Genomic DNA, 24,217 nt, shown 5'->3' with positions numbered 1-24,217 from the left:
TCCAATTCTACGTAAATCACTTTTAGCTCCCCCCAGTATTGTTTATAATTTCAATTTGACTTCATTAATCGTAAAAATACAAAATTGATCCTAATGAGCCCAATTAAGGCCCATAGAATAGAAGAAGACACTCTCCAAGTCTAAGCGATCGAAGGTAAAAACGGCGCAATCAACAGAAAATTCGACTAGAAAGGAAGGGCGAAATCGTAAGCGGTGAATCTGTTTCGACATCTCAAGTTTTGAATTCGGTGTGTGAATTTCTACTGTCATTCTAAATATTTGACCATGTGGTTTTTTATTATTTTCTATTTTGCTCATCTACAATGTAGCTAAGAGCTGTTCAAAAATTCCGATGCTGATTTTGTTAGAAAATAAATATACTTGTCCTCTTTCCCTCAGCTAGCTACGTAAACAATTGCCTTTTGATCTTAAACGATGTAACAGGCATGAAAATGTGTTAGTATCCCCTGTTTCGGCGGCGCGTGTGAGCCACGCGCATCGCCGGTCGGATGGTGGTATGTAGAACACCGCTGGACATGATTATTACGTTTATTTTCTTCTTTCTTTCTTTTTACTGTCAAGAATAGTAACCAACTATAAATTATTGGTTATGTATGTGTTTCTGCATTATGCTTGTTGGAGGTTGCATTTGCTGACTTTGATTGCCAGTCATTATCAACTTTACCTTCACCTGCTACTTCTGGATGGTAAATGTTTCTAGGCTCGAATACTTTAGTATATATTTTGGTGTAGTGGTTAACAATATGTCTCGTAGAGTTGTGCTCTTTCTGCATTGTGCTTATTTAAAATCGCATTAGCTAGCTGTAATTACCAGTCATTATCAGCTTTATCTTCACTTGCTATGGGTTAGTGTTTCTAGGGTCTAATAATTAGTATATATCTTGTATCATACGCACATGATTTTGACCTAGAAGTACCTATTTGTTGTTATTGTAGGGAAATTGAGGTGGCATGGACTGATTCTTGCACAGTGAAGGAGGCAATAATTTAATGGACGAGGAAGAAAGGTTTCACGGTGTTGGTAACCTTTTTCAGTTCCGTGTCATGTTCTAAGTCACATGAATCAGTTTTTACATCTTTTGAAAGTTCAACCTTTATTGAGAGATAAATCCGGAACAGAGCGTGGCTGATCGATGCCTGCAGTTAATGCTGTTAGTTCAGGTGAGGCCCACTTGGCCTTTAAGAAGACACATTCATTTACACGTTTCAATCAGATTCTGATCAGAAAACAAACACCGAATGAAGATCTTCTCCATCTTTTTCTTTGTCTTATTCTCCCTCCTGATCCAATCTTGTTTCTCTGACAACATGATTATGAGAAGACAGTCCTTGAGAGATGGTGATGTTTTATTCTCTGAAGGAAAGAGATTCGCTTTTGGATTCTTCAGCTTGAGGAACTCAAACCTCCGGTATGTTGGGATTTGGTATGCTCAAGTCTCTGAGCAGACTATCGTATGGGTTGCAAACAGAGACCATCCTATTAATGACACATCTGGTCATGTTAAGTTCAGCAGCAGAGGGAATCTCTGTGTCTACGCATCTGTCAATGGAACAGAACCTGTCTGGTCTACCGATGTCTTGGATACGATCGCAGAACCGGCTTTAGTTGCGAAGCTCTCTGATTTAGGCAACCTTGTTCTGCTTGATCCTGTCACAGGGAAAAGTTTTTGGGAGAGCTTTAATCATCCTACAAACACTTTGCTTCCATTCATGAAGTTTGGATTCACTCGTCAAGACGGCTTGGATCGGTTTATGACGTCGTGGAGATCTCCTAGTGACCCAGGTTTTGGAAACGTTACATACCGGATAGACCGTAGAGGGTTTCCGCAGATGATGATGTTCAAGGGACCGACTCTGTGGTGGCGTACAGGGTCTTGGACAGGACAGAGATGGAGCGGTGTCCCTGAAATGACAAACAAGTTTATCTTCAACATCTCGTTTGTGAACACTCCGGATGAAGTATCAATCACTTATGGTGTGTTGAATCCATTAGTCATAACAAGAATGGTGTTAAACGAGACGGGAATCTTGCAACGGTTCACATGGAACGGGAGGGATAAGAAATGGATCGGGTTCTGGTCAGCTCCTGAAGAGAAGTGTGACAGCTACAACCACTGTGGCCTTAACGGTTACTGCGATTCCACAAGTCCAGACAAGTTTGAGTGCTCTTGCCTACCGGGGTACGAGCCCAAGAAGCCCCAGGAATGGTCCTTCAGGGATGCTTCGGGTGGGTGCATGAGGAGAGATACAGCTTCGATATGTAACGGGAGAGAAGGGTTTGCGAGGTTGAAGCGTGTGAAGGTTCCCAATACATCAGCTGTAAGTGTGGATATGAACATAACATTGAAGGAATGCGGAAAGAGGTGCTTGAGGAACTGTTCTTGTGTCGCTTATGCGAGCGCTTACCACGAGAGCGAAGACGGAGCAATAGGTTGCTTGACATGGCATGGCGATATGTTGGATACAAGGACATACTTGAGCGCAGGACAAGATTTTTACCTGCGCGTAGATAAGGCAGAGTTAGGTACATATATACATAAACTCTGTAACTTGTTCTGTTTAATTGCAACAAAGGAGGAATTCCAAGTACTGATTTGTTTGCTTGTTACAGCGCGGTGGAATGGAAACGGCTCATCAGGGAAGAGGAGACTTGCTTTGATTCTCATCAGTTTGATTGTAGTCGTGATGTTACTAATGACCATTTTGTTCTGTTTCATGAGGAAACGACGACGTAAGTAATTCTCTATGATGATGATTTTTTTGAGCTTTATATGGTTGCTTGCTGAGATCACAGCTAACAAAATGAAAACATGCACAAGTGCAGAGTCCAACAGGCATAGAAAACCTCCATCAATCTTCGCCCCGAGCTCTTTTGATCTTGAAGACTCATTCATATTAGAAGATCTAGAGGACAAGTCAAGAAACCGGGACTTGCCTATCTTTGAGCTTAGCACAATCGCTGCAGCGACTGATAACTTCTCTTTTCAGAACAAGCTTGGAACAGGAGGATTCGGACCCGTTTATAAGGTAAGGAAGAAGCAAAAAAACCATCTTCACACATGCCTAAGGAAGAGAACAGTCTTTTAAGTTTAATAAGTAGTAGGAAATGTTTCCTTTGTTTCTCTTCAGGGCGTGTTGCAAAACGGTATGGAGATAGCAGTAAAGAGGTTGTCAAGAAACTCGGGCCAAGGAATGGAAGAGTTCAAGAACGAGGTCAAGTTGATATCAAAGTTGCAGCATCGAAATCTCGTGAGGATCTTAGGGTGTTGCGTTGAACTGGAAGAGAAGATGTTGATATACGAGTATTTACCAAACAAGAGCCTAGACTACTTCATATTCCGTACGTTTAGCATTTCCAACACAGTTCCTTTCAGGAAAAACAATGGCTTTGCATTTGATTCACTGTGTTTTCTCTTCTTGTCGTCCTTTCTCTTAGGTGAGGAGCATAGAGCAGAATTGGATTGGCCAAAACGGATGGGAATAATCCGTGGGATTGCTCGTGGAATCTTGTATCTTCATCAAGATTCAAGACTGAGAATCATCCACAGAGACCTCAAGGCCAGCAATGTACTTCTTGACAACGAAATGATCCCCAAGATTGCGGATTTTGGCATGGCGAGGATATTTGGGGGAAACCAAGTCGAAGGAAGCACAAATCGAGTCGTCGGAACATAGTGAGTTATTCTTTCTCAATCTCTTCGATACTCTCCAGTCTTCTTTTATTTCACTCTGAAAAATATCGTTTCAATCTCATCGTCACAGTGGATATATGTCACCGGAGTATGCAATGGATGGCCAATTCTCCATAAAATCAGACGTCTACAGCTTCGGAATATTGATCTTAGAGATCATAACCGGAAAGAAGAACAGTACTATATGCGAGGAATCTTCGAATTTAGTCGGACATGTAAGTAAAAAACTGCAGTTTGATCCACATACCTTTTTGACTGGTAAAAGGAAAAAACAGAGGAACAAGACAATGGTGTGTTCTTTCGTCTTTGTAGATTTGGGATCTATGGGAGAAAGGTGAGGCAACAAAGATCATAGACACGTTAATGGACGTGGAGACTTATGACGAGAGCGAAGTGATGAAGTGCATACACATTGGGTTGCTTTGCGTGCAAGAAAGCGCTTCGGACAGACCAGACATGTCCTCTGTTGTGTTCATGTTGGGACATAACGCCATTGATCTTCCATCTCCGAAGCATCCTGCGTTTACGGTGGGAAGGAAGAGAAACTTCAAAAATGGCGGGAGCTCAGGTAATTGGCCCAGCGGAGAAACCGGTAGCTCTGTTAATGACGTTACTCTCACCGACGTTCAAGGTCGTTAAAAGAACCTTCTTGATGAATAACAATAGTAGTCTATAGGTATCATAAATTTATTGTAGCCATACTTGTTTATTTACTTTATAGAACGTTATTATTTTTATAAATGTATGCAAAATTATTTTTGTAAAGTTTTACAATATACCAAGTAGAAAAATAATATACAACCAGCATCAGATTGTTGTTTTGTGTGTTTAGATGGTAGAATTTCATTTATTTGATCCCGTAATTTTCGTATCACTATACAAACCAAATTGAGTTCAAAGATAAAAGAAAACTGAACTGATTCAATAGTCTAACAAAATTGACTGAAATCGAATAAATCGAAATCAATAAGAAATTCATTTTTTTTATTAAAAGAGAAATAGTAGATTTAGGAGAGACACATTAGCTAAAAGAGTCGAATTTTTTAGTCGCTTCTTCCACAAACAGGAGTATCACTCCTAAGCTGGAAAAAAAAAAGCAGATTTCTCTAAACACAGTCCTCCCATTGCATATAGCCGCTGCAGGATACATTTATTTACTATATTTCCTAATTTTTATGACTTCTTCTCATGGTTAACAATTGAACATACGGTTAGAATGGAGTTAGTTACTATGTTCCAACGACCCTTGGGGTGTTTGCTTCATCATCACTCCCTGGCCAACCCGAAATAAGGTGTTGCTGGCTTTGAGGTCTCTGTGAATGAATCTCAGCCTATAGAATTTATGTGAAGGTACAGAAGACCTACATATTCCATTTACTATGTTAAACCCATGTTTCTGTCATGTGTGCTTTGCATGATTGTGCTGACTTAGGGGACCTTGAGAGAGGAAGCTTTATCCATAAGTTAGCGGGTGAGCTGGATCTTGATAGAGTTGGATCTGAGCAAACTCTTTTTTAGATGCAGTTTAAATATTCAAAGTATTGTATTATATTCTGTAATATAACATTTGAGATCTTTTGATGATTGGTGTTTTTATGCAATGGGAGAGACTGTTCTTACGCTACCAAACAAAGATTATAAAATTTGTAATAGCTGCAAACTTCTGTCAAAGGTAAAAGAAGGAATGACTTGAAGTTAAACGTAAAGTATGTTTGTAGATAAGTATGAAATGGGTAAACATTAGCTCATTATTGTTTCAAAATATTGTTTCAAAATATGATAAATATGAAATACGTACAGAAAATCATTTTTGAGTAAACATAAAGGTATGTTTGTAGATTTTGTCACTCCAATATTCCTTTCTTGCTTTAATCTTTAATGGAAAAATCATGGTATGTGTGGTCTGGTCTCAGAAATCATGATCTTGTCCTAATTAATACACTTGTGTACAAGAACATGACAAGATTTGCATCAGAAAGTGAAATAGATTTTAGAAGAATAACTAAAAACTAATTAAATCTTGTTTCAAAGTAAGATAAATACCTTTGATTAAGGTGATCCTCAATCTCCTCAACATTCAATATTTTGGATGGATTAATGCAAAAATGAGTCATGTTTGTATTCTTCATAGACTTGATGTCCTTTCCTTTAACCCTGACTTAGAATCAGAACTGACCGCAATTCGTTGGCATAATCCACCTCCATATTTCTAGGGTAAGATTTGTTTAAAATAATTTTTTTTTATTTTTATTCTGATCATATTTAACATATTAGTTATTTTTGAGATAAAATATTTCTAAAACTTTAAAAGTGTCTTGCAGTACACTGTTTTTAAAAATGGTGTGCACAATTAGTACACAGTCACTTTATATCATCAATTATTATAGCCATATTTGTTTATGAGTCTATATATATATATATATATAATTATTTTATAAATATGTTATATTTGTAAAATAAACAAGAATGTTTTAAAATACTAACATCACATATCATATAATTGATCTCTTAATTCACGTATTAATAGACAATCTGAATTGAGTTAAGAAAAACAGACAAATCAAACTGAAACTGATTCCATACTTTGGTTTAGTAGAATCAAATTGATTGGAATCTGAATGATCCACATCATTTTAGAATTTCTCTCTTCAAAAACAACTATTGTTATATAATAGATTAACAGAACTATTAAAAATGTCAGTCGGACAAAAAGACCTATAAAAAATGAGGTTAACTCAGTCATGACATATAAATCTGCAGTTTTTATCATATAATTTTTTAAGGAAAGTTACATCTAATTATAACACAACTTATTTCAATACATGTTAGAGCATTAATTAAATTGGATTTAGCTTCGCTCATATGGGCTGAACATCTAGCTCGGCCCAAACACTAGGCCTATGATATATTTTTAAAAATGATGTCGTTTTGTTCTTGACACGGAGCAGGTAAAAATACCTTATCCCCTTCGAAAATGTCGAGAACAGTCTCTCAGCTTTCTGCAGTTGCAATGGCTTCCTTAACAACATCTTCTTCTTCTTCCTCGCTTCTCCCCAAAACCCTACTTCCCGTAAGCCACCTGAATCAGTACCCTACACTCTCCGGTATCCGCCTATGCGGCACATGGAATCCTCTGCTCCGGAGTATCTCCGCCGCCGGGTTTCGGCGTCGTATGGCGATAGTCAAGGCTGCGACGGTGGATTCGGATTACTCATCGAAACGGAGCAGTAGCAACGAGCAGAGAGAGACGATTATGCTTCCTGGGTGCGATTACAATCACTGGCTTATTGTAATGGAATTCCCCAAGGATCCAGCGCCAACCAGGGAGCAGATGATTGATACTTACCTTAACACTCTTGCTACTGTTCTTGGGAGGTCAGTTTTCTCTCTAATAGTTCTCTCCGTTTTTGATTAATATCGACAATGATAAGTTATGATTCTTTGATTGTAACAATCTCGCGCATGTGAAGATTTGGGATTCATGAGATTTGGGTTTTTCACTGAACTGAGTAAAACCTTAAGCTTGAAATTTGCTTTGAAGTTGATATAGCTTGTGGGCAAGTTTTCGGCAAATAGATTGATTTATTTTGAACTTGACTTGAAAATGAAACTCAAACTCGATATTAAGAAGGAGAACCCAAATCGAGTCTGTCCAGCTGCTTAAATATAAATCACTCTGCAATTTTACAAGTAACAAAGTAGAATAGTAGGCGATATCGAGCTAACCCAGTTACGCATATTAAAAGCGTTGTTGTTGTGGATTTGACAGCTAGAACACTGGGTTCATATGTGTACTTGCTGTTCTTGGAGCATCCACACTGGCACTCCTTATCGTAATTATGAATGAAAAAAGAAGGATTTGTTTTTTTTTGCATATTTTCCTTCAAGCTATGTATCTGTTTCTTTGTTAAAGTTGATGTGGAGAGTGTAAGCAAGTTATGTATGTAAAAGGTGTTTCTGTTGTACACTAGTAAATAGTAGTAGATTAGGACTCCTGAATAGAATTTCCTGGATAAGGCAGGCAATGACATTCAGTTTATTTGTTGCTGCTGCTGGCTCTTTTTAAGAGAACTTGAATCCTATTTACACTGTCGTGCTGCTTTTATAACCAATTGTGTCCATATTCCAGCATGGAAGAGGCTAAGAAGAACATGTATGCATTCAGTACCACCACATATACTGGATTCCAATGCACTATTGACGAAGAAACATCTGAGAAGTTCAAGGGTGAGTTAGTAGCTTCAATCCTGTTACTGAAAGTGTATATATGCTTGTACTCGTCGAAAACCTTCAAGATATTGACCGCTTAGTCTTTCAACTTTTCACAGGTTTGCCTGGAGTTCTCTGGGTTTTGCCTGACTCCTACATAGATGTCAAGAACAAGGACTATGGAGGTAACCAATTTAAGCCTTACTAGTAGTGATTACAATGTGTCTAAGATCTTGTATCCCTGTTCTGATAATTGGATGGGTTTTTGTTGGGGTTTAGGCGACAAGTACATCAATGGAGAGATAATCCCGTGCACATACCCAACATACCAACCAAAGCAGCGCAATAACTCCAAGTATCAAAGTAAGAGGTACGAAAGAAAAAGAGACGGTCCTCCTCCTGAGCAGCAGAGGAAACCAAGACAAGAACCAGCCGCTTCTGATTCCTCCTGAACGATGATAAGACAGGCCGTTGTACCGGAGTGTGTGAGATTTTGATCGATCGGTTAGACGGTTAGTCGCTTAGCTTATTCTACTCGGATGTAAAATCGTCTAGTATCCAATGATGATATAGTATATCATCATCATTCCTTGGAACAATGCTTGTGGTTATGTAGAATGGAAACTTGAACTAGTTTTAAGCAATCATGCTTTTGATTTTCGAAAAAACTACAGTATACATTATTTTCTTTTGATACTTTTGGTTCGATTAAGATTGAGAATATGACTACTGTATATCATCACATCAATTCTGTCTCAAAACAACAAAGGTTTTATTGTGAAGAGCCCATCATTTTGGGCCTGATTAGGCCCATTTTTAAATAACGGCGACCTAGGTTTTTCACTGCTTTTCTTTCTCCACTCTCTCACGGCATCGGAAAACTCCAACGCGAAACATGGATTCGAATCCAAGCTCGTTGTGGAGCAGCATAGTGAAGAAAAACCCGCCTTCAAAGCCTTTAGCCAGCGACGGAGCTCCGGCAGCGATTCCCGGTATATTCGGAAACTGCAAATCCACAAAGGGAATATCTACTGCTGTTCTTGATGCCAACGCCGTGATTGAAGGAGGCCAGAGCTTAACCAACCTCGCCGATAGACTCGTAACCGTCCCTGAAGTATTCTCCGAGATTCGTGGCAAGGCTTCGCGCAGTCTTCTCGCCTCCATTCTCTTCAAAACCGAGACCAGGGAACTTTGTCCTGAATCTCTTAGTAAAGGTATACATAAAATATGTTTGTGACTCTCTCCCTATTGTGAATTCAGTGGTGATATCTTGAGTATCTGACATTGGTTTTTTTTCCTGCAGTTGAAAATTTTGCAAGAGCTACTGGTGATCTGCAAACTCTGTCTGAAGTGGATCTCAAGCTGATTGCTTTGACATACACTCTTGAGGCTCAGGTTCATGGGACCAAAAATCTCAGAGACGTTCCTCCACCGATTCAATATGTTAAGGTAAATGGATTACCTGAAAAGGAATCACATCGCTGGGGCTCCAATGTGGAAACAGAGGATGAGCAAGAAGGTGATAGGAAGCATAGGCGATACCCGCCCAAGAAAACAGAGGTAAAGCTTGAGGGAAAGATGGTAGTGGAAGGAATAGATGCATCGCAGGGGGAATATGATGATAAAGATACTGGTGATTGGAAACCTGCAGTTAGTAGAAGCACTCACAGAAAGTTTCTTAGAAGAAAGGCGAAGAGGGAGCATAACAAGGCCTTGGCTGAACAAGAGATTCAGCGAGATCAAGAAGCTGATAAATCTGGAAACATGATTGTTGAAGCAACTTTGATTGATGGTGAGGATGATATCGATCATGAGGGGGTCGATGTTGCGAATCACGAGTTAGGAGAGGATATGGAGATGGCTAGTGAGGCATCATCGGTTGCAGATGATGGTAGCAGTGAGCAGAGTTGGTCGTTGAGAGACTTGACTGAGTCCAGTGTAGCTTGTATAACCAATGACTTTGCAATGCAAAATGTTATTCTTCAGATGGGTTTGCGTTTTCTTGCACCCGGAGGAATGCAAATTCGCCAACTAAACAGGTACACACTTTATGAATCAGATCTTTTATATAAAAAAAAGAAAGAAATTCGATCGACACTTTCTATGGCATGCTCATCATGAGCTGAGAAAGATACAATTCTTCTTACACTATTGCTTTTGCATCTTCAGGTGGATCTTGAGATGCCATGCTTGCAACACAGTAACTCCCGAAGTTCGAAAATGCCATGACTGTCTTGACATTCGAGAAAGGTTCTGTTTCAAGTGCGGGAATGGCGGTACACTACGCAAGGTGGCGGTTACAATAGGCGAGAATGGCACCATCATAGCTGCGCGTACACCACGTATTACACTTCGAGGGACCAAAGTAAGTACTCAGTTATAAGCAGAAACACACTCATATATGCAATGCAGGTCCACACAGTTACACATTAAAAGTTTTGTTTATTACTGAAGAATCATCTCTTCTTTATTGCTGTGTGCAGTTTTCGATACCAATGCCTAAAGGAGGAAGAGACGCAATCACCAAGAATCTGGTTCTAAGGGAAGATCAACTCCCTGAAAAGTTTCTCCATCCCAAGACCAAGAAGAAAGCAAGCAAACCGGTTAGTACGATACAAACTCAAATTCTATATAGCCTAGTGATAGAAAGAAAACTTCAGTGTAATCTCGGATTTGATTATATTGTTGTTTTTTCAGGGAGATGAGTTTTTTGTATCAGACGCTGTGTTCATGAACCATCACAGTGATAAAAAGGCACCATTGCAGCCTCCTATTAGAGAAGCCATGGCGGTTTTCAGCCAGAAAAGGAACCCTAATGACAACCATTACTCTCGTTCTAGGCACTGATCTCCTGATGTCAGTTTTGAATTAGATGTAATCACTCGGACAATCCTATTATATGAAATTCTAGTTTCAAGAAAACATGGTTCTGATTTTCGAAATAAATATTTATAAAAAAAATTTGATACTTTTTGGTTCGATTGATATTTTGAGATATATAATCAGTCAACCATATTAAGTTTTTGTTTTCTTGTTTGCTGTCATTTAAACCAGAATTATTGGTTAGGTTTGATTACTTTGTCCACCACTGGTTTCCCCACGTTTTCTTGATACCATTTTCAGACAAGACAAGAAACTACGTCTGCAAACAACTTTATTTATAGGGTCCACTACACACTTGTCACCATCTACATCGCTCGTCCCCATCTTATCAACACATCACATGGAATAATACACACTAGACCGACTTCAAACCAAACATTTCAAATCACTTTAATCATTCAGTGCTCCACCCAAACTTTTCAACGTCAGCTATAGAGAGAGAGAACTTCATTCAAAATTCATCGTTCAAGCTCTCTGAGGATCAATTCCCAGAGATGGCCAATTTCTATGGGAATTACCAGATCCCATACGATTCCAATCAGGTTAATCTCTATGATCATAACTATTATTATGATAATAACAATCAACAGCAGCAGTTTGGTTCCTATCCAACGAGTTATAATAGCTATAATAACTGGAATGGATCTGAGTATGAGACATCCTCTGCCTCTGTTGCATCATACTCTGTTTCTACCATGTCTGAGCCCAAACGCTCCTTCTATGATCATAACTGTTATTATGATAATAACAGTCAACAGCAGCAATTTGGTTCCTATCCAACGAGTTATAATAGCTATAATAACTGGAATGGATCTGAGTATGAGACATCCTCTGCATCTGTTGCATCTTACTCTGTTTCTACTATGTCTGAGCCCAAACACTTGTTCTATGATCCGAATTTATACACAACCTACGAATCTCCTCCTCAGTTTAGCATCTATTACTCTGTTCAAGGCTTCAACGAGCCGGAATTCGACGAGTACGATCCGACGCCGTACGGTGGTGGCTACGATATCGTTGCAACTTACGGAAAACCTCTTCCTCAATCGGTGGAAACTTGTTACCCTTCTTCAACGGCTTCTCTGGGAAAACCTCCTTCTCCTCCGGAGATTATCGCTCCTGTTCCTCTTGGAATCTATGAGGGTGGTGAAAATAAAGCTGTTAAGAAACGTGTAACTTTCGCTGAACCGTTAACGGAAGCCAAACCATTGGAAACCATTAAAGAAGAAAAAGAAGAAGATTATCATGAAGAAGAAACAGAGGAAGATGAAGAAGAAGAAGAAGATGAGGGGGAGGAAGAAGAAGATCACAGTTCAAGCTATGGAACTGTTAAATCTGAAGCAGTAGATAAATTAGAAGAAGTGAAAGCTCTGTATGTTCCGTCTGGTTACGGCTTAGAAGCGACTGATCTCTGCGAGGTGATATTCGGAGGTTACTTTCCTTGTGTGTTACGTAACAAAAGACGTCAGGAAGATGAAAAAGATCGTGCGGCTGGTGTTTCTTGCTGGGAAAGCAACGATTCTGATCCGTGGAAGACGACTTCCGACTACCTTTTCGGGGATTCGTATCCGTACGGATATGAGAATCGGATCGAAAGAAGTCAGTTCGAGATCTCCTCTTATGGTTATCGGAGGTATTAACCGGAGAGTTATCGTCAGATGTGTCAAAAGTGAGGTAAGAGCAACATTCTTTTGATTGAAGCTGATTTATTACTATGTATATATATATATGCTCTTTCGTTTATGGTTGGGCCCAAAGTTCTTATCAAAGATATTCGAGGTTGATCAATAAATGTTATAAAAACATTTCTTAGGAGACAACGATGGATAATCACTCCTTGCTATCTCTATTCCTAGTAGATTATAATAAGATTTTTTTTTTTTTTTTTTTAAGAGGAGCCCGTATCATATCAAAAATATATAGAATAAGGCAAGAAGCTGGTTTAAAAAAGAAAAGAAACAAAAATACTAGTAGTGGATTAAACAGGTCAGCTTGATGTTTGATGATATGTTAGAATGTGGATTATGAGGTTTCTGGTTTGTCCATAGGTCCTTTATTTAATTTCCACACTTCAAGTTATATAATCTATAACATAAAAAATTGCGTTACAATATAATGCAATGCAATATCCACGACGTCACCAATTACAGTATCGGCGAGAAGACCGGTCAAATATTCAAAGGTGCAAGCAGTTGTGTTGTATACTTGCCTAGTTACAAATTCCTCGTTAAGGCTTATTCAGGGTAGATTTTATTTAGGTTAATCATAGAATATTAGTAGCCATAACCAATTTGGCATTCAACTCAGAATAAAATGTGATTTCGAAAAAGTGTTCGTAATCATCAGAGAGAATAAACAGATTGTGAAACCAGAGAAAATATCATGAAATGTGAATGGTCTATAATGCCCCTACACACGTGTGAAAGTTCATGTTTTGGCTTATAGTGAACGCGACGCGAGTCGATCAGTCAGTCACTCTCACTCACCTTTTTCACTCTAAAAGCGAGCGAGGTTGCTTACTGGTGCTTAACGATGGCGAATCTGTCGCTAGGTTTTGGTGCGTTTGTGCTTTTGCTAGTCGGAAGCTTGATCAACGTTGCGGAGGCCGAGATTCACGAGTACGACGACAAACGGTTCACCAAAATCGCCAACGGTCTCTATGTTCCCGGTGGTAGCGAAGCTCTTTACGCTTCCAAGTTTCAGGAAGTCGGTTCTGCTTCTTCTTCTGGTACACATTCCACGGGAAAGTCATTTATCAGGTAACTTTCTCTCCTGATTTTGTTCTGGTTGAATCAGGGTTTTGTTTTTGTGAATCGATTTATTTTTTCAGTTAGGGTTTTCATGGGTCTTTGGCTGTTTCTGGAGTAGTGATCTTTTAGGCCTATAATCGTGCATATTCATATTCATATGGCTCTTTCTGCTGTCATATGTTGTTTGTTTCTATTTCTGCTTACTGTTTGTAGCATTTCGTATTTTCATGTTGTTCAGGTTTGATGAAATTACCTTTGTGAGGACAAAGGAAGCTGCTAGCAAACAGAAATCGAAGCTGGGAACTGCAGGATTGGTTGAAACTCTAGTGTTTGAGATAAAGGATCGGGATAGAATCGGTGGGTCTTCTTTCAAAAGTGATGCCGTATGTTGTACTCCAGAGCTTGCAGATGCTGGATCCTGCAATATGGGAGAGGTTATAATAAGGAGAGATCCCAGTGAACCTGAGTGGCCTAAGCGGATTCCAACTTTCTTTGAAGAGCACAAGGAAGAAATGAAGATGCCTCCTCAAGCTTTGGTGATCAACAAAACAGGACTTTATGCTGTCTACTTCATGACTTGCGACTCAGATTTGGATGGCACTGTAGTCAGAGGAAGATCGGTTTGGAAGAACCTAGGTGGTTTTCTACCAGGCGAGACAGCTCCTTTGATGAAGTTTTATGGATTCATGTTTTTAGCGTATGTGGTGCTTGGCCTAGTTTGGTTTCCACAAGTTGCTCAGTATTGGAAGGATGGAATCCAGTTGCATTGTCATATAAGCTTGGTAATTGCATTTTCCATGGGTGAGTTAGCCTTCCTGTACTTTGACTTCGCCTATCTCGATTCAGCTAGTACAAGTCCTATGAAGGTTACTCTCTGGGTAGTAACTCTTTCTGCCGTGAGGAAGACACTGGCCCGGCTTCTACTGTTGGTCATATCATCAGGGTATGGGATAGTGAAGCGAGGTATAACATTGAGGATGCTTCTTACTGGCGTCATCTGCTTTGTTATAAGTGAATCTCTCGGGCTTGCTATGCACTTTAGGAACATCTCTGAAGATGGGATGACTCTCTTAATGCTCTCTTGGGCTATACTAGAAACTTGCTTTCTCCAATGGATTTTTAGGTCCCTGTGGAAAACACTTAAGTATCTTAAGGTAAGAAACCTACAATACCTCTATTATTTGATGATTCATATAACATATTAGGAACACTGCTTGCTATGTGTCTATAAAATATGTGTCTATAAAATATTGCTTAGAATTATCTTTCCTGGTAAATGTTGAAAGTGGCAAATGAACCTTCGACGAAGATTCAATCTTCTTAGAATTTTCATCTCTTCTAATACCAGCTCCTTTTTTTGTTGTAGCTGAATAAGAGGAACATTGCTAAGCTGCAGCTCTACAAGAAGTTTGCAACTGTACTTGTAACCATGGTGGTGCTCAACTTTGCCTGGACTTGTGTGGAGGTAACAGCTCGCTAGTCCAATGATAACTCTGGAGAATCACTTGAAAGTGGCGAGTCAAAGGATTGTGCGACTGAATTCTTTTCCCTATTCATTTTCTGAATCAGGTACATATCTATGATTCTCTGAGTGAGCTTTGGCAAGTGCAGTGGATAATTCCAGCATTTTGGTATCTGCTTTCGTATGCACTGTTGGTAGTTATATGCTTCTTTTGGCCTCCATCCGAAAAACCAACTAGGTAATAATATCAATCTCTCTCAACCCTTTATTTGGCCTTTTATCAAATGGGTTGCTTATATGGCTTGTTTTAAGTTCCACATAAAGATTTATTGTGTGTTATAGGGTGTGAACTACTTATAGGTAATGAATAGAATTTGTAAACGTAATTTTCTCTGCTGCTGAGTGCTGACCATTGAGTTTTCTACAAATTTGAAATTGCAGGTACCTATACGTAGCTGAAATGGAGGAGGAGATGGAGGAGGAGATGGAGGAAGAAGATCTCTCATTGTTGGAAGCTGGGATGAACACTAAAGATGGCAATGTGGAGAGGGATGAGAGGAAGAGCCTTCTGGAAGCATTCATTCTATTGTTTGGGAATCTACCAAGGGAGAAGTGAAAAATCCTTTACACTTAGCTGGCATCATCATCATCATCGTCCTTAACCCAAGCTGCCTCCTAATCATCTTTTTCCAGCTTCGGGTTTGGTGTGTTTATGTTTTTAAACTCCCAGTATAACTAGAATCTTTTGCAGCAGACTTGAGATGCCAGTTTTCATTACTTTAAGAGGTTGATCTAGCTCTAACCGGATTCAATGTGTCTTAGACTAAAATCTTATGTAGTAAGCAGACTTGTTCGGTAACTGACATGTCAGTTTTATGTTAATATTGATTATCTTAAGATTTTAATTTTTGTTGGTAGTAGTAGACTAGTAGTTCAACTTATTGGTAAGGATGGACAAGTTGAACTAACACTTGGACGATTTAAACTCTTCAAAGTCGGAAATCGGAATCTTTCAAGTTCTCAACACAATATTTACTACCAGGAAGACAAACGGTAATATGAGCAAATCTTTCAATTCTCAACACAAAATGTTAATAACCGATTTTCTAAAGCTTTATCTCGATAATAGAACCGAATCAAACCGGAAGACAAACGGGGTTGTTAATTTGTTATGGACTAATCAATCAGATTTCATGTGATACGACATCGTTTTGAGAAGCCTCACACAGATAAGGAAACCTCAATTTTGTCAGATTTCACTCGGAGACGACGTCGTGTGGAGACGCCCCTCCTTTCTTTGGTCAACCCAGTAGCAGCTCCTCGTTAAAGGCCTCGTGTTCTTCATTTTTTTAAAGAAGCGAAGCGCCAAACAGTAAACCCTAAAATCAAAGGCGAGAAAAGACAGACAGACCAAGTCCAGGTTTCAGCTCAAGATGATTATCCCTGTTCGTTGCTTTACATGTGGAAAGGTTGGTCTTTTTTCCTTGGATTTGCTAAATTAGGCGATTCAAATCTTATGTAAGGGATTTCTCCGTCGTTTTAGGGCTTTAGTTACTCGAAATATGACAAACAAGAGTTCTCTTCTCTCTCTTATCTGATATGAATGTTTCATCGGATGAATACATTTTGTGGCGGTTATATAAAGTCTTTTCTTTTGAGTGAGAAAGCTTTGAGCTTTACTAAGCTTTCACTTTGTGATGTTTAGGTGATTGGAAACAAGTGGGATGCGTATCTTGATCTTCTCCAGCTAGACTACACTGAAGGGTAAGCTACATGATTATTCTTCTCGGTCTAATCATATTTTGTGCGAATATGTTAAGTATGATATTAGTAAACACCATTCCTCTAATCAAGAGTAAAAACAATCAAAGAGATTTGCTGTTGAAGGATTGCACTTATCTTGATCTTCTGTTTATGCATTATTGTTTCATTGGAAGAGACTATGTGCTGCCTAGTGTAATCTCTATGTGCCCATCTAATTTTGCCCTCCAGGTGTTTGTAATTTTATTTTATCTGTATTGTCAAACTAGAAAGTAAGACTTGTTGGCTTTTGATTGTACGTGTACCCATTTACATGATTCTTTTTGAGGAAATTTGAGTTCTTTGGTCAAACATGAGAGAAACTAGCCACTTGGTCTATCGTTTATGTTGAAAGATAATACGTGAAGAATGACATTAGTTAACACCATTCCTCTGATGAAAAACCAAATCAATCAAGGGTTAATGGTTGAAGACCTTAGCTAATTTTTCTGATGTTTATATATTATTGCAATTTGGAAGAGGCATATCTGTGCACATCTTGTTTAGTTTTGTATAATCTATTTCTATTGTTGTAGTATGAACAAAGACTCAATGGCTTCGAGTCCTTATGTTCCATCTGTTGAAGGATCTTAGCCCTTGGTGCCTAGATATTCAAACCGTGTTAGTTTTGCATTTCTCGTAATTTGCTGATCAAATTCTTCTTCTTTTTTTTGAGATAAAGAATGGCCTTTTAACTTCATCAAAGCATATTCTTTGCATACGCTTTCCTCGATGAGTAAAAAGTCACAATTTGTTTTTGCAGGGACGCACTTGATGCGCTTCAGCTAGTCAGATACTGCTGCAGGCGTATGCTGATGACTCATGTTGATCTGATTGAAAAGCTTCTCAACTACAACAGTATTCCCTCCAATCTCTATATGTTGTGTTTCGTTTGGCTCTCTATTGTCTTTTCTTTTTTTTTTCAATTTATTTACTGTACTTGAATACTATTCCTTGCAGCTCTGGAAAAATCGGACAACAGTTAAATGAGGATGCAAATCTGCTGCTGAAAGAGTGTATGATACTCTTTGTGTTTGGTGTAGAATCTTTAAATCGAATCATATGGGTTTTCGAGGACGTCAGTGATATTGTCATTAGTATGGAATTTTATGGGTGATTGAATGTTTGGAGTTTCATTAGTATAAAGGCGCCATGGCAATATTCTTACACTACATATAAAATTTTAACTACGTAAAAGCTACGACCGCTCGTACAAAAATTAGAAATAATTTCTTGTCGAACAAAACAATTGTACTAATAATTTCCCGTTTTGTAACATTTGTGGATATAATTGTACTACTGAAGGGAAACATTCCCATAAACCACCCACATGAGATGTGTTGGAGAAATTAAGATCCAATTAGTCGGAACTAAAACCAATTCGAAGAAAGAACGAATGAACAATGACTCAGTAGCCATTAATCTGTCTTGGTGTCGTCGTTGTCGATCCTACCAACCGAGAGAACGGTAACGGTTGCTGCGATTGGTTGTTACGGGTCATGTTAAATTTGTTGCTTCCAGTTCCGGATTTAGTGTCAGAGTAGGCTTGAGCTAGCTCAAGAGGAGAAGCTGCTTTCCCGGGACGAAGCCTTGTTCCATCTGGTGATTCCGGTTTCTGGGGAACCGGTTTTCTCCATGTCTCTGGTGATGGATGTCTCGTCTTCTCCTGAGTCTGCTGTTGCTGTCTTGTGCTCTTGATATCATTATCACGCCAGTTTCTCCTCTGCGTTTCCGATCTGGCAACATCGCTTACACCTCGAACGTCCTTTTGGTCGAATTTCCTCGTTCTCAGGTCACGAGGAGAACTCTTTGGCCTTTGGTTTGTGTGCTCTGGAACTCTTTCAATGGGTTTGATGACCATCCTATTGATATAAAAAAAAAATTAAACAAAAAAAAAGAACTTAGCATTAGATAGTTGATCTCATTGGAAATGTAAGAGTTGGACCACAAGACACTACACGCATAATGCGAGCGGCTATAGGAAATCCGTTCTACCTTTCTAACGGTTGCTCCAATTTGTGATGCTCCGTCTCATCAATGCCTCGCTCCTTCAACACCTAGTTGCAAAATAGAGGTTAAGAATAGGTGGTAAAACTAAAATGACTCTACATAGCCAAGAAATCAAATGATGATGAACAAACGGGAAACTTAACAAGGGAGAGGAGAGCTACACAACAAGACGAAACAAACCGAACTCACCAGCTCTCGTGGTCTAGCACCGCCAAAAACCGCACTTCTGCACCAGAAACAAGAAAACGTAAGCGCGTTTGACACACAATATATACATATGGCCAAGGGAAGCGGTCTAGTTGACATATTCTAGAGAAGTGAATGACAGAAAGCTAGTGAAAATAACTATAAACTAAATTCAATGTTCTAGTATTTTCTACCATCTTGGACTTCTGAGGATAGTTAGACACAAAGCCAATATCAGCATCTATTTCAGTTTGAATAGATACCAAAACGTGCCAGAGCATAATCCTTTCAGTATTTTCCATCAGCCAGTACAGATTTTGAAAAAAGAAGCAATTTTTCTGTATCACTACTTACGTCCCCAAGCTCCAAAATAATTATTACTGAGCTGGGAAGAACCAAGATAAAGTACCACCAAAGTTTGATAGAACCTTGAAAATCCTTACCTTTCCTTTTCAGTCTTAACTTCTGGTTGCTCGAGCAACTGTGTCACAGGCTTCAGGTACACCTTGGGCAACTCAACCGGCTGGTTAGAAATTTCATCTGCAGACAAACCAGGTTTTGAAATGTTCATACTTTTCTGTTTCACATAACCAGCTTCACGTTGAACAAGACTTGAAGCACCATTTTCCTGCAGATATATAGTTTTTTTTTCATCAGAAAACACAGTTGACCAAGAAGAAAACCTGAAAAGCAAAGAAACAGCTCAAAAACTTTGAATCAATACCAGTTTTCCATCATTCACAGGTTTCTCAACACTTTCAAGAGGTTTTGTCCGAGGCAGTAGGTTCAGCTTAGGCCGTTCCACGGCTTCAGAAGGGGCAATTGGTTGCACTAAATGTCCAGCAGGCCTAACGTCAGAATAACTTTGACGAGGCCTATTGCTGCCGTTTGCTACAACTTTTGCTTCCTTAACGTCCAAATAAGTTGGACCAGGGATTTTATCATACTCACGGGAGAACTTTTTCCCACCCTGGATCCCATCTTCAGCGATCAGGCCCCGTTCTACACGTGTTCCATGAGGCTCATCCCCTTGATAAGTCACAGGGTTATTAGTCAGATAGCCTCTGCTCTCTATCTCTGGATGCTTAACAACATCAAAACCCATCTGAGAAGGAACCAAAAGCTTAGTCTGCCATCTCACTTGCTCAAGCGCACTTGTATGGACCAAATTAGAAACAGGTGGTTGTGTAGTCCATGGAGACTGTCCAGGCTCATTGTTAGCCACTGGGACCTCCTTCCTCGCAGTCCGAATATTAGGGTGAGTTCCTGACACCGAGTTCTCGCCATTACCAGTCCCAGTCACAGAATGAGTCATATCACTCACCTTCCCAGGGAAAGGACCAGCCAGTGCTGACCAACCGCTATGTCTCCCAGTTAAAACCGAGTCTGCTTTGACCTCAAAACGGCTATTCGCAACCCGGAAAACATCATCACTGACCATTCGACGGGGAGCCGAGTGATCATCCAGAGGCTTCCGTTCATCTTCGTTGAAATTGCGTCCAATATTCGTGGTGTGAGGCAGAAACAGTGACTTATCATCAAAATTTCTAATGGTATGAGACGAACTCGGCCTTGTTCTCTGATCCGGTCGGCCGATCGAGTTTCCCAAAGGCGCTCTATCAAAAACAGGTCGATCCGCAGTAATCTTCGGAATCCTAGAACTCAAAAACGAAGATGTCAAAATCGCAGTCGCTTTTCATCCGATACGATAGACCTAAACGAATCAGAAAACAAAAATTTCGATACAGATCTAAGAGCTCTATGCATAAACGATGAATTTACCAGAAACAATCACTCGAATCTCACAAACCAAAACAAGGATTCGATTGATCTCCGATAAGCATACCAACTAAGAAACGATCCAAATGGGAGAAAAATAAAGGAGCAAAGATTTAAACGAATCCGAAGAGACTTACACTCCAGGAGCGGAAGGGAGAGGAAGATCAGATGGTATGGAGCCGCCATGGAAGTCCTTAAGCGTCATGGTTTTAGCAGGCGCTTTCTTCTTCGACATCGTTGCACAACTTTATCTGATCTTATCGCTTATTTTCCTCTCTTCTCCGATTGAGATTTGAGTTTTTGGCCGCCGGAGAAGGGAAGAAGAATACGAACACCACCCTTAATCTCTCTCTCGCTCTCAAGGTTCTTCGGTTATCGTCTGGTTCAGCTTCAGATTTTACTTCCTCAATGGACGGGAAAATGTTTTTCTTTTGGCCCCTTAAAAAGATCGAAAATACGAAATTATCCCTATTTCGTTTGATTACGTGGCAGGCAGATGTGCACGTGGATTTTACACATCTAGATTCGGCTGATGTTATACCATATTATCTCTTTGTTGGTGCAAACTCCAAACAGGGGAGATTGTGGGAGCCAAGTAGCCAACCTAAAAAAAATAAACGGAAGCAAACTTAAATGTATACAAGAAAATCGAATTGAAATTTGTTAATAAACCTAATATTTCAATAGGTGGCTGTTGGAGAAGATTTATTCTTTTAATTGGAGAATGATATACTCCATTTGTATCTTGGTCAAATATGCAATAACACACTTATGAGTTATGAGTTATGACGAGTAGATTATATGTATGGAGAAAGTGTATGCTGGTAAGGTTACTCGTTGAATCAAATATATGCATAGCTTAATTTTGTTGTTCTAACTTCAACGTTTTGAGAGTATATGACTCATAGCCACCAAATTCAAGATATTTGTCGGATTTCTGAATGATATCATCAAATTTTAAGGAAACAAATAATTAGATGGCATGTTTGTGTTGACTAGATTTTCCCAAAAGCACAAAAAAATGTGTTGTTCGTAACCTTTAAAGTTGAGAGCGGTCAAATGCTTGAAATTAACCACTTTGAATTTCTTATCACAAATTTCTTTACAGTTGATAGTAAGACTTGGAATTATTTATGAGGATTACCCTTTCTTTCTTATCAGGTTTACTTTGAGCGGGTCTACATAAGCTGAGTTGTGGTCCCAAGAACTTGATAGCCACAGCATAGTCATCTTCCTCAGGAGATGAGCAAGACATGGCCATGTTGGTAACAACTTGCCATGAGGTAAGAGTTACAAGAGGAGGTAATGAGATGCGTTTCGGGTCTATAAATCCGATGCACTTGGGTTTAGATCATCTTGGAAACGCATTACACCGTATTTCAAAGTAGATATTCATCCTGTGATTCTCCAACAACTCTAGAGGAAGATGAGAAGCACCGAACACTGGGGTGTCTCTGAGAAACTGTAGTAATCAGACATTATCAGAACATTATAAAAAAGGACAAAATGCGATTGGTAAGAGAAGAGAAGAGTAGCTTACGAGCAAAGGTTTCGGAGGGACAGAGCATTGTCCACCAAGTTTTCCATCTTCCTATTTTGAAGAACTCCAACACTTTTAGCCCATACGGCCAAATAAATCTATAAGCCCACCAAATTTTGTAACAAAGAATAAATTTAAACAAGAAACAAAGGTTAAAATTTTGCATATGGTGGCAATTTTTTTTTTTCATGGCTTGAAGATTATCACAAAGCAAGGTAACAGAGCTTTAGTACTCAATAGATAAAGCTCTTCAACTCTAGAACTTGGTCCCATTTTCAAAGCCAATGAATCAAATTCAGAAAACCCAAAAGGATCTTCAAACTTCTGCATAGGTTTATGAACCCTCCCTGCAATAACTCTACATAGCACAAGAGCTTTCAAAGATCCTCTGTTTCTTCCTTGATCGATTTCGATAGATTCAAGAGCTGTAAAGCTATTTGATGCTGTGAAAACCCCTTTAATCCCATCTGGTCTTGTTTTAGGATTGAACCCATTTCTCAGAATATGACAAACTCCACATTGATCCGAGAAACAGAGGTTTGAAGAGCTCTTGCTCAAACCGAGCGCGCAAGAAAGAGCTGTACCGTGAAACCCAAGCAACTCGTTCCCATCAGCCATACAGCGAGAGTGTTTCTTCGAAAGCTTGTTTGCTCTTATTTTCACGAGTTCTCTGTAGTCTTCAAACTCCGCAACGACTCTCTGCAAGTTCTGGATTTTCAAAATCGCCGAAATAGTGTTCCCTTTCGATTTGGCAAGCTTGTGAGAATAGCTTGTATTGCAGATTAACTCCACAGTTGTTCTTGAGAATTCTCCTGGTAAGAGTCTAGTGACTGCAAAAGAAAAAAAAAAGAAATCGAATTCTCTATAAGACAATGACCAAAAATCGATGGAGAAAGAGATCTATTCGAATTTTACCAGAGTGATTACTAAGGTAATGCGTCTCAAACGCATCAAGATCTCTGACTCTCTGTTGACATTTCCGACAAGAGAGAGCTCCAAAACCGCAGATGTCAGAGCCAACAACATCAAATTTCTCAGAAGAACAACGAACGGTAAGTAAATCTGAAGAAGATGCTCCGCTGAGAAAATCTTTACATCTGCCAGAATTATCGGCACTGCCCTCAAATTTCATTGTGTTTATAAACTTGGAGCTCTCAAGAGACCTTGAGCTGAAGCAGCTTGGATTCTGCATAGCTCGTTCATCTCCATTAGTGACCAAGACATTTCTCAGATTCGACATTGATCTTGAGCACCCAGATGGGTTCTTAGTCTTCTTGATTTGGTTCTTCTCTGGATCACCAGCGTCAGTTGACTTCTGTGCATTGCAGCAGCTAAGAGACTTCTTGAGATAAATCCAAACTCCAGGCATGTTTGTTCAAGATCCGTCTAGGATTCACAAGAAGATTTGTGAATTATTTTGGCTTTTGGTTCGGACATGGCTCTGTTTTCTGTATCTTCCTGCTTCTTCACCATATCCGCACAAGCTGTTTCCAAAATTAGATTGAAGATTTCCATAAGTGTAAGATATCATATCACACCATAATAGAACCAAAATGAATTTGTTTTTAGAAATAGAAAATCCACAGCTTAAAAGCATTAAATTAACGTTTATGTTAATAAGCTGATCAAATCTTAACCAGGTATGATTCTTTTCCAGTTACAACCTGGAAAAAAATATATTAATGTAGCCTATATGATTGATTACAGAAAAAAAAAAGAAAAAAAGATATGGTAATCATACTTTTTTCACTTCTCTTCACGTTCCAGAACAGAGTATAAAGCCACATGCTGCTTCTATTGAGCTTAGACTTTTTTGAAGTAAAAAGTCAAACATGTGATCAACCTCTGAAACTCATATCTTTATAAATATTTATTTAAATTAAAT

General features: G+C 39.2%; 8 protein-coding genes across 9 annotated transcripts; 6 read left to right on the top strand and 2 right to left on the bottom strand.

Annotated features, from left to right (window-relative positions):
- Positions 1-1,260: 1,260 nt before the first annotated feature.
- On the top strand, positions 1,261-4,515 carry LOC18993739 (G-type lectin S-receptor-like serine/threonine-protein kinase At1g11410). The gene is made up of 7 exons (XM_024151947.1): positions 1,261-2,545; positions 2,633-2,752; positions 2,846-3,048; positions 3,151-3,361; positions 3,458-3,695; positions 3,784-3,928; positions 4,026-4,515. The coding sequence occupies exons 1-7, from the start codon at positions 1,261-1,263 to the stop codon at positions 4,350-4,352; spliced, it is 2,529 nt and encodes an 842-aa protein (XP_024007715.1). The 3' UTR covers positions 4,353-4,515.
- Positions 4,516-6,655: 2,140 nt separating this feature from the next.
- On the top strand, positions 6,656-8,634 carry LOC18993738 (multiple organellar RNA editing factor 9, chloroplastic). The gene is made up of 4 exons (XM_006417294.2): positions 6,656-7,088; positions 7,843-7,940; positions 8,042-8,107; positions 8,202-8,634. The coding sequence occupies exons 1-4, from the start codon at positions 6,688-6,690 to the stop codon at positions 8,372-8,374; spliced, it is 738 nt and encodes a 245-aa protein (XP_006417357.1). The 5' UTR covers positions 6,656-6,687; the 3' UTR covers positions 8,375-8,634.
- Positions 8,635-8,742: 108 nt separating this feature from the next.
- Positions 8,743-10,790, top strand: LOC18993737 (RNA-binding protein NOB1). Its single transcript, XM_006417293.2, has 5 exons — positions 8,743-9,136; positions 9,226-9,961; positions 10,092-10,287; positions 10,406-10,525; positions 10,620-10,790. The coding sequence occupies exons 1-5, from the start codon at positions 8,818-8,820 to the stop codon at positions 10,767-10,769; spliced, it is 1,521 nt and encodes a 506-aa protein (XP_006417356.1). The 5' UTR covers positions 8,743-8,817; the 3' UTR covers positions 10,770-10,790.
- A 398-nt stretch (positions 10,791-11,188) lies between these two features.
- Positions 11,189-12,473, top strand: LOC18993736 (histone H3.v1). Its single transcript, XM_006417292.2, has one exon. The coding sequence runs from the start codon at positions 11,300-11,302 to the stop codon at positions 12,443-12,445; it is 1,146 nt and encodes a 381-aa protein (XP_006417355.1). The 5' UTR covers positions 11,189-11,299; the 3' UTR covers positions 12,446-12,473.
- Positions 12,474-13,282: 809 nt separating this feature from the next.
- LOC18993735 (transmembrane protein 87A) lies at positions 13,283-15,919 on the top strand. Its single transcript, XM_006417291.2, has 5 exons — positions 13,283-13,564; positions 13,794-14,709; positions 14,922-15,020; positions 15,125-15,255; positions 15,459-15,919. The coding sequence occupies exons 1-5, from the start codon at positions 13,338-13,340 to the stop codon at positions 15,631-15,633; spliced, it is 1,548 nt and encodes a 515-aa protein (XP_006417354.1). The 5' UTR covers positions 13,283-13,337; the 3' UTR covers positions 15,634-15,919.
- Positions 15,920-16,276: 357 nt separating this feature from the next.
- LOC18993734 (DNA-directed RNA polymerases I, II, and III subunit RPABC5) lies at positions 16,277-17,991 on the top strand. Its single transcript, XM_006417290.2, has 4 exons — positions 16,277-16,486; positions 16,723-16,781; positions 17,581-17,675; positions 17,778-17,991. Exons 1-4 carry the CDS (start codon positions 16,451-16,453, stop codon positions 17,801-17,803), a joined length of 216 nt encoding a protein of 71 aa, XP_006417353.1. The 5' UTR covers positions 16,277-16,450; the 3' UTR covers positions 17,804-17,991.
- A 37-nt stretch (positions 17,992-18,028) lies between these two features.
- LOC18993733 lies at positions 18,029-21,193 on the bottom strand. 2 transcript variants are annotated; one of them, XM_006417289.2, is made up of 6 exons: positions 20,930-21,193; positions 19,738-20,668; positions 19,457-19,641; positions 19,017-19,053; positions 18,813-18,874; positions 18,029-18,679 (listed from the first exon to the last, which is right to left on the bottom strand). In XM_006417289.2, the coding sequence occupies exons 1-6, from the start codon at positions 21,025-21,027 to the stop codon at positions 18,226-18,228; spliced, it is 1,767 nt and encodes a 588-aa protein (XP_006417352.1). In that variant the 5' UTR covers positions 21,028-21,193; the 3' UTR covers positions 18,029-18,225. The 2 variants fall into 2 exon arrangements, with proteins under 2 accessions (XP_006417352.1, XP_024008164.1); XM_024152396.1 differs by having other exon boundaries at positions 20,926-20,978.
- Positions 21,194-22,518: 1,325 nt separating this feature from the next.
- On the bottom strand, positions 22,519-24,108 carry LOC18993732. The gene is made up of 3 exons (XM_006417288.2): positions 24,074-24,108; positions 23,248-23,816; positions 22,519-23,162 (listed from the first exon to the last, which is right to left on the bottom strand). Exons 2-3 carry the CDS (start codon positions 23,699-23,701, stop codon positions 22,519-22,521), a joined length of 1,098 nt encoding a protein of 365 aa, XP_006417351.1. The 5' UTR covers positions 23,702-23,816; positions 24,074-24,108.
- Positions 24,109-24,217: the final 109 nt, after the last annotated feature.

Source organism: Eutrema salsugineum, unplaced genomic scaffold (genome assembly GCF_000478725.1).
Source record: "Eutrema salsugineum unplaced genomic scaffold, Eutsalg1_0 scaffold_5, whole genome shotgun sequence".
Taxonomy (NCBI): domain Eukaryota; kingdom Viridiplantae; phylum Streptophyta; class Magnoliopsida; order Brassicales; family Brassicaceae; genus Eutrema; species Eutrema salsugineum.
Note: the sequence above shows the minus strand (reverse complement) of the source record. Positions and strands in the feature narration are given on the sequence as shown.